At 43.1% G+C, this 12,303-nt stretch overlaps 1 protein-coding gene across 7 annotated transcripts in view; it reads right to left on the reverse strand.

Annotated features, from left to right (window-relative positions):
- Positions 1 to 474: 474 nt before the first annotated feature.
- Gpatch2l (G-patch domain containing 2 like) overlaps positions 475 to 12,303 on the reverse strand; it is a 57,606-nt gene continuing 45,777 nt past the window's right edge. For 6 of the 7 annotated variants that reach the window (XM_057782579.1, XM_057782576.1, XM_057782577.1 and 3 more), the window contains one exon: positions 475 to 6,560. In XM_057782579.1, coding sequence (XP_057638562.1) covers positions 6,506 to 6,560 — 55 coding nt within the window. In that variant the 3' untranslated portion in view covers positions 475 to 6,505. The remainder of the gene's footprint in view (positions 6,561 to 12,303) is intronic. The other variant, XM_057782581.1, reaches the window with a different exon arrangement.

Genomic DNA, 12,303 nt, shown 5'->3' on the forward strand with positions numbered 1-12,303 from the left:
ATGACATTTCTTCCACCAGGGTCAAGATGCAGAAAGGTAAACTAGTTTGTAATAGTTCATTGATTTATTTAGTACTTACCCACACTAGCAGACATCATGTTTGGAAGGAGCTGGTTTTGTGAGAGTTTTCAGCTGAGACCCCTCTTCCTTGAGCATCCCACGCCTGACCTGCGGTGGCTCACCTCAGTCTTCACGCCAGAAGCTCACTGGGGCTTGCTGAACACTTTTAGGGCAAAAGATGCCATTGTCTATTTGCCTCCCATGGAAGAAATTCTCTTAGTCTCTCTCTCTCATGCTTTCCATTCAATCCCCTGTGCATTTAGGAAGATTTTCTTTTTCTTTTGACTCCAGTGGATTAATGGTAAAATTAACTCCCACAAGTAGAACAAGTCAGTAGCAGGAAATAAAATTAGCATACAAAAATCAATACTTTTTATATATAGAATTACAAGTTAGAAGATACAATGACAGAGAAAACACCTTACTGGCAACAGTGCTTTGATTGACAGGTTGGGTCACAAAGTCATCTACTGTGTATGTCCCCTTCTATAATGCATCTGGTTTTAATCACATGTACACACAATTATGCATAGCTTGGTGACAAATGCCTTTCACCTGCTGAACCATCACCACTTTTAAAACTCCCAATTGATCTGCATGTGCACACAGGGCTAAAACCCCGCTTCAACAAAAAACAGAATTTAAAGACAGAGTAGGAACCATACTTCAGTGGTGGGCAGGGGTCCAGAGTTGAAGGAGGGGTATTTTGTTTGAAGGGGGGTAGTTTCTGAGCATATTAAAATGCAAAAATGTCTATAACAAGAGGCTATATATAGCTAGCCCGAGCAATGCACAAAACACAAGGGCTGAGGGCAACAGACCTGGGCAAGACAGGTCCACAGGTACTTGGGTACTGAGAGGAAGTGTGGTTGAGAGGGAGGAGGACGCTCTGCTAATAAGTCATGGTGGGAGGGCAAGATTAGTTGCTGAGAGGCTGAGGTTAACAGGGTTTGGAATGGCTGCTTTGCAAACACTGCAAAGAGGAGGGGCACTGGCTGAGATCCTGGACAGTAGGAACTAACTGTTACCCTGATGCTGGGGTGGCTTCAGCTTGTAGTTAAAAAAGCTACTCAGAAGCTATTTCAAAATTATCTTCTGGGCTAGAGAGATGGCTCACAGGTTAAGAGCACTGGCTGCTGCTCCAGAGGTCCTGAGTTCAATTCCCAGCAACCACATGGTGCTTCATAACCATCTATAATAAGATATGGTGCCCTCTTCTGACTTGCAGGGATAAATACAGACAGGACACTGTATATATAATAAAATAATAAATAAATTAAAAAAATATCTTCTTTCATTCTGCAATTTTAAACATCTGAAGATTCTACAAGGGTCAGAACTACCTTTCAGAGAAAGAAAACATTTGCATTAAAACCTTAGAAAACTTTTCCAATTGTTTGTTTAAAAGACAAAGCTTGCTTTTATTCTAGATGTAGTTCAATCTAGAATCCTCCTGCCTCTGCCCCGCAATTCTGGGATCACAGGCATGAGCCACCATAAAGACACCCCTCCCCCGCAAGACAGGGCTTCCCTGTGTAACAGACCTGGCTGTCCTGCTGGAACTCATTCTGTAGACTAGGCAGGCCCCAAACTCACAGAGATCCACCCGCCTCTGCCTCCCAAACGCTGGGATTAAAGGCATGCGCCGCCGCCGCCACCGCCTGGTGCAACTGGCAGAGTCTAGGGAACTAGTGCTAGGCAGTTTTCAGAACACCTTCCCGAATACAGTGAACTCCATCATACATCTCTCTGGAAGGGAGAATTTGGGTTTGTGGGCTTTGGAGTAAGTCAGGACCCATCTTAATTACTATGAATAAAATCGTCAAGTACAATGTCCATTTTTTCTGAAAGCTTCAAATGAGCTTATCATATTCTGAAGTGCTGACGCTGTAACTCAAACAAATCAGTGGGGCATTACTGTTGGGTTTCAAGCCTTCACACCCTATTAGTTGGGTGTAAAGCAGACATGAGAATGGGTGGACTGATGTACTGAGATTACCAACCTCAGCAGATGCTTATTATATGCCTGCTATGTACCTGAAGTATTGGTTCTTTTAATTTTTTTCTGAATTATATATTAAAATGTACATCACTATGCTAAAAAAATGTGTAAGGCTTTTCCTTAAACTGACTTACTGAACACATAAAACTCACAGGTGGCTGTAAATAAGTACCATCTTACACTGATAACTGAAAAGTGACGGTCACTCTTGTTACACTTGGACTCCTGTGTCAAGTCACTTCCATCCTCTATCATGGTCTCTATCACCCTTTCCCAGGTGTTTGCGAGGGAAACCCATGGGAACAAAGCCATTTTTTGAGAGTTTAGGAAAGGAATCACACACAAATCTGTCTTTGCCAAGGAGCCTGCTTAACTGGCAACACCTGTGCAGCCAAGGCTTCAGGCTGCATTTGGATCCCCTGCAGGGTTTGTTAGGCTTCTGGACCTCATTCCCAGGCACTGACTCAGTAGGTCAGACGCTGCTTCCCATGTGAGCATCTTCAACATCATCCTCTCTGCCTGTCTAAGGACCAGTCTGGGGCTCTGCTCAGAGCATCCCTTTCCTTCCCTCTACCTAGGATGGCGCCCCTTTGTATCTCCAATGTCAGCCTCATCTTCATACCACAGTGGAAAACTTTAGTTCCAAATCTGCTAACTTACCAAGAGATTTCCCCACATCTACGAGTATATTATCCTGCCTAAATTTACACTGCTAGGCTCCTTTTATAAAAACCTTACACTCCGCACTCTTCAGCACTATTGTTCTTTTTCTTCCACACTGCCATTTCCAGGCATGGCTTTCCTCTTCTTCAGATTTTAAGACAGGAGTGAATACCAAGCCATTTGTGTTTAGCACCTGCAGTCCCGCTCCTTGGCTTTGCTTCTCTTCCGAAGGGGTAGAATCACATCCTGGCTATTGCTAGAAGCTGTAACTCTGCTAACTGCAGCAAAGGGAAATAAGGACATGGTGACGAGCAAAAGAAGAGGCTGACAAGAGTGAAACACTTCCACTTCCCCACTGCCTAAGCTATGCCCCCAACAAGATAGCGGTCGTGTCTGCTAGAGCCAGCCGCTCCACTCTCGGTTCAAACAAAGTTCCTAAGACACTGAAGACAGCTGCTGCTGAGGTGTATCCATAGATTCTGCCCAGGAAGGGGAGAAATAAAGCACACTGCTCAGAACCACAGCAATCATGCCAAAACAGAGCAAAGACCTTAAATGAGCCATGCATCCCCATAATTCTTTACCCAGAGCTGAAGAACCAGCTATGATCATGGTGGCCTGGCAGTTCCTCCTAGTACCTACAACTCTTAGTTCTCACTGGCTTTGTGTTAACTCAGGGTAACACAGAACTTCCTAGACCATGGAAGGAAATTTTGGAGAGATTGATAGAAAGGTAGATGTAAATAAATGATAGACAGATAGATAGATGAATGATAGAGATGACAGATAGATACATAGGTAGGTAGGTAGATATAGATGGACAGATATGCTCAGTGACTCTCATCCTCGAATGCAAACCTTAATAAATCTTTTTAGGACAGACAGTTAAATTACTCGTTATACACATTGAACTTTACTTAAAAAAAATCTCATTCAAAGAACCAAAGATTGAGACACTTTATTTACTTTGGGTCATCTGCTGTGAGAACTGGTCTTGTTTAAGAGCCAACGCCATCTAAAGTCTTTCACCGCAACTGATTTCTAGAGAACTCAAGGCTTAAGCACATGCCACTCAGGAAAACTATATTCTGTCCCTCTAAATGTAGCGTCACAAAAACAGCAATGACTTCCTCTTCCCAGCAGTTCTGACCAAAGAGCTATGCAGAGGTTTGGATACAAATGAAGCTCCTCCTTTAACTGCTGCATCTTAAACATAATCTCAAATCCCCTCAAACTCCTCCGCAAAGCTAACAACTTGTGAATGGACGTCATGCAAGTAGATAACATGTTTGTCTGTTTTAGAAAAAAACACAACAGTGAAATTCAGAAACATCTGTGTAGTCTGTAAGGATTTAACAGAACTCAGAACCGTGGCTCTTGGCATCATTAACTTCTCATATCCAGTGCATCCTTAAGGTCTGTCTGGTGATCTTCAATACTGACAACAAAACCGCACCTCTCCTTGAAAAGCAGATCTTAATTTATGGCATTATCCACTGTGTCATAAAAAATTTTAAATGTAAGTTTTAAAATACAGCTGATACTAAAGCTAGCCTCTGAAGCTGGTTGACAGAGAAATAGCAGAATAAATGGCTTCCCTAAGCATGTGTACCTTAAAATGAGCGTAATTTACAACCCTGTATTAGAAAGTATTTGTGCACTTAATATTCTATTTTCTCAGGTAAATGACTTTATTCCCATTCATTACAGGTAGATATTATAATCTTGGCTGATCCCTGTCAAAATTATTCAGAAATGTATAGAAATTCACAACCAAAAAAGAAAATGAAACAATCATGAAAAAACATTATTGACATGGGTCTCAGACTGACCAGGGATACCAATGAGAAACACAGAGAAACCAAAGGCATCTAAGTCTATAGTTTGTTTGGACTTACTCATATGCCTGAATACAATATGCAAGTCTGCCTTTACCTCTGAAAATTGGTAAATTGAGATATTTAAGATATTTAAAGATTTGAGATATTTAAAGTGTAAATAAATATGTATATATAAACTACTTTAAATCCCAGGTAGGAGAGGACAACCTGGCAATGGACCACAAAGGAGAGCTACAGGAATATCTTTGCACCTAACTGTGGCGATCTCAAAAGCCATCATCAGGACCAATGTCTGCATGAAGTTTAGGAACTGGTTTAAGTGTCATCAGTAGATCTCTCCCTCAGCCCCAGCCAGGATGTCAGAACCGTGTTCCATAGGCCACTGCAGAATTAAGTCTAGGTGAGAATGCACAACACAGCCCACTTTCATCACCGAGCCATCAAACAGTGCCACATTCCCTACCTTCTGTGGATGTAGCTGTGACACCCCATAGGACAGTCACTCCTTCTAAGAATCAGGGTGATTCTGGGGGGGAGGCTTCGGTGTTACCCTCCATTATATGATCTCTATCTGCATCTCCCTTCACCACTCTCTTACGGCCAGCTGGTACATTCTCAGCCTTCCACAGAATCTATAAAACCAGCTTCAGAGTCCCCTTTCCATACAGACTCACACTCTGACCGCCTGCCCACCTCGCATTAATTACACTGTGTGGGAGGGACAATTACACTTTGGGAAAACAAGACATTGGACCACCTGGCACCTGTCTAAGGGAGAGGTGTTCTGTCCCATGTGACCAAAGCAGTGAGGGTTTAACATCAGCTCCTGTGTACTTCAGAGTAAAAGCACTCGGTTGATACAAAGTAAGAGCACCCTGTCAAGCAGGCCCCTGAATGACAGGTGCTCTTGAGAATACTTTCGGGAAATGTGGCTTTTCCCCAGCAGCTCCTGGCAGTCACATATTCCTCACTTTGACAAAGTAGCATTGACTTCAGGCACATCCGTATATACAGCTCTACATGCAGCCGAGCAGTCATAAACACGCCACACAGAGGCATGTCCCAAAGACATTTTCCTTCTCAGATAACAGAGCATTATTCTATAGAATAACTAACAGTGAAGTCCCACTCAGAATATAATTAAGCCAGGATCAGAATGCTAGAGCAAACACTAGCCACTGACTATTTTGCTGCGCACCTAAACCTCCATCTGAATTTTAGTACACCAACCTCTGAGCTTAGATGTGCCCTCTGCCAGCAGAACACAGACCATGAAGATGAGGTCAAGGACAACGCAGCTGCCAGTGATCCCTTAGTTCATGTGCAAGCCCAGGGGAAGAAGTTCCCAACCCCTCATGCTGGTGTCTCTTCTGAGGCCCCAAACTGAGAACCTGGTTGGTGTATCTTACTGGCACAGAGTAAATAAAGGCTCGATGGCAAGCCGTACTGCACAGACACATTCCATGGAGGAATGTGTTTGTAATTGGCTGTGAATTTGGGACTTCACTGGTGATAGTAAAAGCTCTATGCAGAAGGGATGCAAACGCTGTTTCTAGAACAAAGACACAGCTGCCCGGGAGCATCAGCTCTAGGAAAGCAGCGAAGGTGAGCAGTGGGCTAACAACAGAGTAAGGGATACAACAGAAGATGCCCCACCTCCTCAAAGAAAACTGCTGCCCCGCTGCTTTACAGAAAACGATTCCCCAAATAATATCTTCTAAAAGAAAGAGCCACCGCTGCATGTGAAGAGGAGTGGGTCCTGGTGGCGCAAGGACCAGGGGTGCCAATTAGGACACCAAGGCTGTATAATACGAAGTTTCAACACCCATCAGCCAGTGGGCTCTAGCTGCATCCAGAACTCTTTTCATGTGGCATTTTGAAAAACGTGGCTGGAGCTGAGGCAGTAGCTTTCTCTGCTGCAGAGGTCCCGTCCAACCACTCAGAGTGGGGAGGCTTCTGGGCTGGGGTGGCTAGCTCCGACACATCTGGGTGCACTGTGTTTCACAAAGGAAGAAGGAAAGAGAGATGAGTTAGTGTAAGAAACTAGGGTAAGAGGGACATAGAAATACATTTCTTAATCTTTATATTTCATGCCCTATTCACCTAAGTGGCTTCATAAGGTTTACTAATTTCTTCATTTAAAAAAAAGTGGAATTTACAAAATCATTTCTCCAGAAATAAATTCAGTAGAACAGATACAGGAAAGCACTAGGCCACTTTACTCATGGAGACAGGCACTGTGCTGTCGACATCATACTCAGGACTCCCTACCTCACTTTCCCCAACCCGTATGTATGTGTAGTTTTAAAAATAATGTCTTACAATGTAGCCCAAGCTGGCTTCAAACTCACGGTCTTCTTGCCTTAGCCCCTAAGCACTGGGATTATATGCATGTGCCATTACACCTGCATAATATCAAATTTCTTAACAACTGTTAGAAGTAGGCACTGTCATCCCCATTTTATGGATCAGGAAACGAAACTAGAGAGATCAAAAATAGCAATTCAAGCTCAAATACTGGGCTGCATTTGCTCCTCAACATGATGATGTTAGAAGTAAACACAACAAGGAGAGCAATAGGAAATAGGCAGCATCAGGCATGGTGTTCTAATCAAGTTTCTCAAGACACTCTGGACTGGACAGTCAATGAAGGTACAGAGACTGTGCTGTGTACCCAGAACACTCAGCACTCTGGACCCTGTCTACCGAATGCCAACAGCAACCCACTTCACCTTTCCAAGTGCCCCTGAGTGGATCAGGACAAACCATCATTCACTCTGCCAAGGGTAAAAATATACTTAGATATAGTAAAATACAGTAGATTCTAGACTTTTCTTTTACATTCACTAAGTCTACCCAATAATATAGCCTTGGTATTTTTCTAATAGTGATTGGGTCACAAAAACAAATACAACAGGCCATGACCAGTACTGGGGGCTGCAGACCCCTGGCCCCTTGACTTTCTTTGCCTGTCTCAGACCCTTTGCCTGCTGGAGTGAACGGAGCAAACAACTTGTTTCCTGTGCCTGCAGCTGCACCGAGCATGGTTTCTGATGCCAGGGGAGTGGTTCCTGGTGGGTTTTACAGCTGAAAATCCCAAGAGCTGGGGCGTGGTTATCAGTTAAGGATCCCTATAGCACAATAAAGTTGGCATTCTTGTTTCAAGGATGACCCATGTCCCGTGTCTCTGTCTCTGTGTGTATGTGTTTAAATCTCCAGCCCCTTTCCCGGCTTGCAAACTGTCCCATAGTGCAGGCGCTACAGTACTGCCTTTGCTCAGTATTAAACAAGCAAAAACCACATCACAAAAATAGAAAGGACTTACCCTATTTTATCTTATATCCTCAAATAAACTCAAATGTCAAGTTCGAACTGGAAGTTAACATTAGAAATGCTTAAACAACATGACCCTACCGCAGCTTATATATACGTTTCTTAGAAACAGTAGCTTTCAAATGTTTTGGCATCTCAACCACAGCAGCACAACACGTATCTGCACACACTAGCACAGCGGTAGTCAGCTGTTCAAGTTTAACTGAAAGGACTTCACAGAGCTATTCCTATCCTTACTACATAATCAGAAACCTCAGTGACAGTCTATCCTGGAAAAGCTGTTGGCTGTTGTTGTTTTCTATGATGGTCAATGTCCATAAAATTTACACGTGCATTGTTCAACAGCATGGAGCTCAGAGGTGATGTGGAAAGCTCTCATCATCTCCAGTGGAGCGGTGGAAGCTCTGTGCACTATCAGCACTAACTCCCCACCCCTTCTCCTCCCAACCTCGGTAACCACCTCTCTACCTTCTGTTGTCATTAATTAATTTACTATTCAGGTTGCTCATTAAAGTGGAATCATCCACTATTTGTCTTTCTGTGTCTGTCTGGCTCACTCACTGTGCCTTTATCTGAGACAGCAAGGTTCTGAGTGCCAAAGGCTCAAGCTGAGTGACACTCCATGTGTGCAAGAACCACATTTTGTTGCTCACTGGCCACTGACATCTGGGTTGTTCTACCGTGACCAATGTTGTTGCACACATCAATATAGGAAAACTTCTGCTTTAGGGGCTGGAGAGATGGCTCAGCAGTTAAGAGTACTGGCTGTTTTTATAGAGAACTTGGGTTATTCCTGCCACACACATCCCCACCCCCCTTTGTGGAAGTACACAACGTTAAGTAACTCTAGTTCCAGAGTTATCCAAGCCCTTCTGGCGCCTGTGGGCACTGCATGCACATGGTGCATAGACACACATGAAAGCGAAACAGCTATGCACATAAAATGATAATAATTTAAAATTTTTTTAAAATTTCTGCTTTTAATTTTAGGTGATATAATGCAGTGCAGCGTTAGGAGAGCTCATGGCTTTTTTATGATGGCTGTCTTGAGAAACTGCAATAGATGTACATCTTACATCTTACCAGAAATGTGCAGGGATTCCAATCATGTCTATGCCAAGGTCCAGTATTGTCTGGTCTCTGAGACCACCGTTAAATGAGTGTGAAGTAACCCAGAAGAATGCCTGCACCATCTTCTCCCAGAACACAGTGCTTTTGACAATGGTATAAAATAGGACACAATCCAATACAATCAAGATCACTGAGCTGTGGCACAGGCCTCCTCATACAAGGGGAAATCATGTGTGACAGTCAAACGAAGAGATTTTTTTGTTTTGTTTTGTTTTTCGAGACAGGGTTTCTCTGTAGTTTTGGAGCCTGTCCTGGAACTAGCTCTTGTAGACCAGGCTGGTCTCGAACTCACAGCGATCAGCCTGCCTCTGCCTCCCAAGTGCTAGGACTAAAGGTGTGAGCCACCTCCGCTGGCCAAACAAAGAGATTTTGCACAACAAAACACATATGAATCTCAGAAACAGAACTGGGTGAATCTTGTAAAATATAAACTCTTTTGTGCAAGGTTCGCAGACAACGTATCCTTTAGAGATACATCTATTTGTTAAAACTACTTTAAAGACAAAAGCAATGATCAAAGAAAACAAGACAAAAATGTACAAAAACTGGCCCCACTGAAGAGAGTGTCCCCATTGAAGAAAAATGTCCCCACTCTCTTCAGTGGGAACAGTTTTCGTACTAGCCGCATTGTTTTCTTTTACACCTTATGTATCAATATTCTTTTATAGCAATTAGATATTTTCCAAGGGGTTAGAAAAATATGGAGAATACTGCCACGACTTTAAGATAATTTTATTTAGATACATTGGAGCTAGACGCCCCATGGTCAGTTCTCTCACATTCTGATCTGTTAGTTTTGACTAACTGGAAAAAGAGCTTCACTGGTAACGGCTGAGAGGGAAGTATTAAGAATGCACTGGCTTAACAGAGTGACAGCAGTAGGCTCCTTCCAGGCTCCACAACCTCACCAGTCGTATGTGATTATCTAGGTTGGGAACACCAGGCACGAATTTCTTCCTATTGACCAGGCCTTAAGACCAGTCAGACAGCTGTTGGTTATTCCCAAGATATGAGCACCATTACTGCACTGTTGGTGATATCTTGTAATGGTTACTATGTACAACACGACTCCTACATCTAAGGCTTAGAGACTTATGAGAAGGTGGAGGACCACAAGAGCTAGAAGACCAGGACATCTGCTGTGAGATTACATCTTCTATATAAGAGAAGGAAGCTACATCCATAAAATATCAGCAATATGGCTGCCTAAAGACCTGAACAATGACAACACCAACTGTCATGTCAACATGGATGGAAGCCAAAGGTCCCATCCCTAGATGAAGAACTACAGAAAATTAATGACTGCTGAGAGACGGATAATTAGTCTCCCCCCCAGGATGAGACCCTTAAGTGGCTATCCAATAGCAAGTGATAAGTCCTAAAAACTTGTACGTATGAGCAACTCTAAATGGACTCAATTGGTTATCTATATTTATATGTATTTTATGCATGTCAAAATAGTAACTAAGGAAACAACAATAGTAAAAGTAAGTGCTCAGGGATAAAGAAGGGGAATGGTGGGAGGGAGAGAAGTAATGATAGGAGACTGAAGATGAACAAAGCATATCATTTATATTATCTACAGACATGAGCTGTCATAGTAACAACCATTAGTTTCATAAATGCTAATAAAAATTTAAAAAAAAAGAAGTGAGTCTGCTCTAGTGTTAGGTGAATTTTTAGATGTTGGGAGATAGCAGTAAACAAACAGATTAAAATTCCCACCCATCTGAACACATGGCTGGCTTAGTGCTCACCATCTGTGATACAGCTTCTGAATGACGGCTGTAATCCTGGGGAATGCAAAGTTGGAAAAAGGCTTTAGGAATAGCCCAAACCATCCAGGCTCTGAATGGAATCTTCAGTGGCCCCAGATCCCCTATTCAAAACACCAGGGTTTACCTTCAGGAGGAGGAGTCTGAATGTCAAAGGCTCTGATGAAGAAAATCACGTCAAGCACACTGGTTCAATACGAGCCTGAGTGCCTTACTTTTTTTGGTTTTGTTTTGTTTTGTTTTTTTGAGACAGAGTTTCTCTATAGCTTTGGAGCCTGTCCTGGAACCAGATCTTATAGATCAAGCTGGCCTTGAACTCACAGAGATCCGCCTATCTCTGCCTCCTGAGTGCTGGGATTAAGGGTGTGCGTCATCACCGCCTTACATTTCTTATAGCCACTTATTCTCAAGTTCTGAAGAAAACAGTCACACACCCACCAAAAAAGAAATACATTCTTTAAGAGCCTAATACAGCTAGCTAGGTCACTTCAGCATGTGGTAGAGGCTTTCTGGAAAATTCCTGTCCTGGGATACCAGTTTTAACCTCTGCATGCTATAAAGCCAGGGAGGGAAGGGACATGGAGACATAAACAAGAAAATAACAGTGCTATAGTTGAAGAAGGCACTACTTAATGACCCTGGAAGGGTCCTTTCCCCAGCCCTTTGTACTACTAAAGCAAGCAAACAAATAAACCAAGGAAGACGTGTGTATCTCTTCCTTTCTTTACCCCCTAGCCTTACTAAGATCTTTATATTCAGTCAATTTCAACTCGAAACTTTCTACGGGTGGGGGAAGGGCAGAGATTTGTAGCTGCATGCTTAAGAAAGAAGCTGAATTCATCACAGTGACAGGGGAGAGTGTTGGCAGAGATCTGAGCTATTTATTCTTTTAGGAAAATCCTATAAAGAATGACACAAGGAAGCCTCTATCTGCAGTCTTGTTCATCACACTGGTGAAGAACTGATAACAGATGTATGCAGTTGTGTGATTTAGTGCCAGGAGCTGGCCTCTGATGTGTATTAATACAGCGGCAAAGCGGGACGCACCTCTCTTCATCACTCATTTCTATAAAAGAGGTGGAATCGGAGATGGCCCGATGGTAGGCAGAGCAAGCCCATTTGTTCTCCTGACTGATGGCACAGGCTCAGGCTGTGTCCTTCACCTCCATGGGGCACTCGGGTTGTGAGCAGAAAAAAAAGAAAGTGCTCAGTGAAGCAGGGCTTAGTCAACAAGTGAGAGCCGAGGAGTGGGTTCCCGTGGAAACAGCTAATGTCTTCTTCAATATACTACATACATTTCCTGCTCTGAATGTGAAATCAGCTCTTCCCAATGGTTCTAATCTCATCGAGCATTAAAGCAGGGCTGGGGTTGTAGCTCAGCAGTAGAGCGTTTGCCAACAGACACGAGGGCCTAGGTTTGATCCCCAAAACTGGGGGGGGGGTGTGGAATAAGAGGAAAAAATAGGACCAAAGAGGGAAAAATAAAATAAAAGCTAAG

This window comes from Chionomys nivalis, chromosome 10 (assembly GCF_950005125.1).
Source record: "Chionomys nivalis chromosome 10, mChiNiv1.1, whole genome shotgun sequence".
In the NCBI taxonomy this organism is placed as follows: Eukaryota; Metazoa; Chordata; class Mammalia; order Rodentia; family Cricetidae; genus Chionomys; species Chionomys nivalis.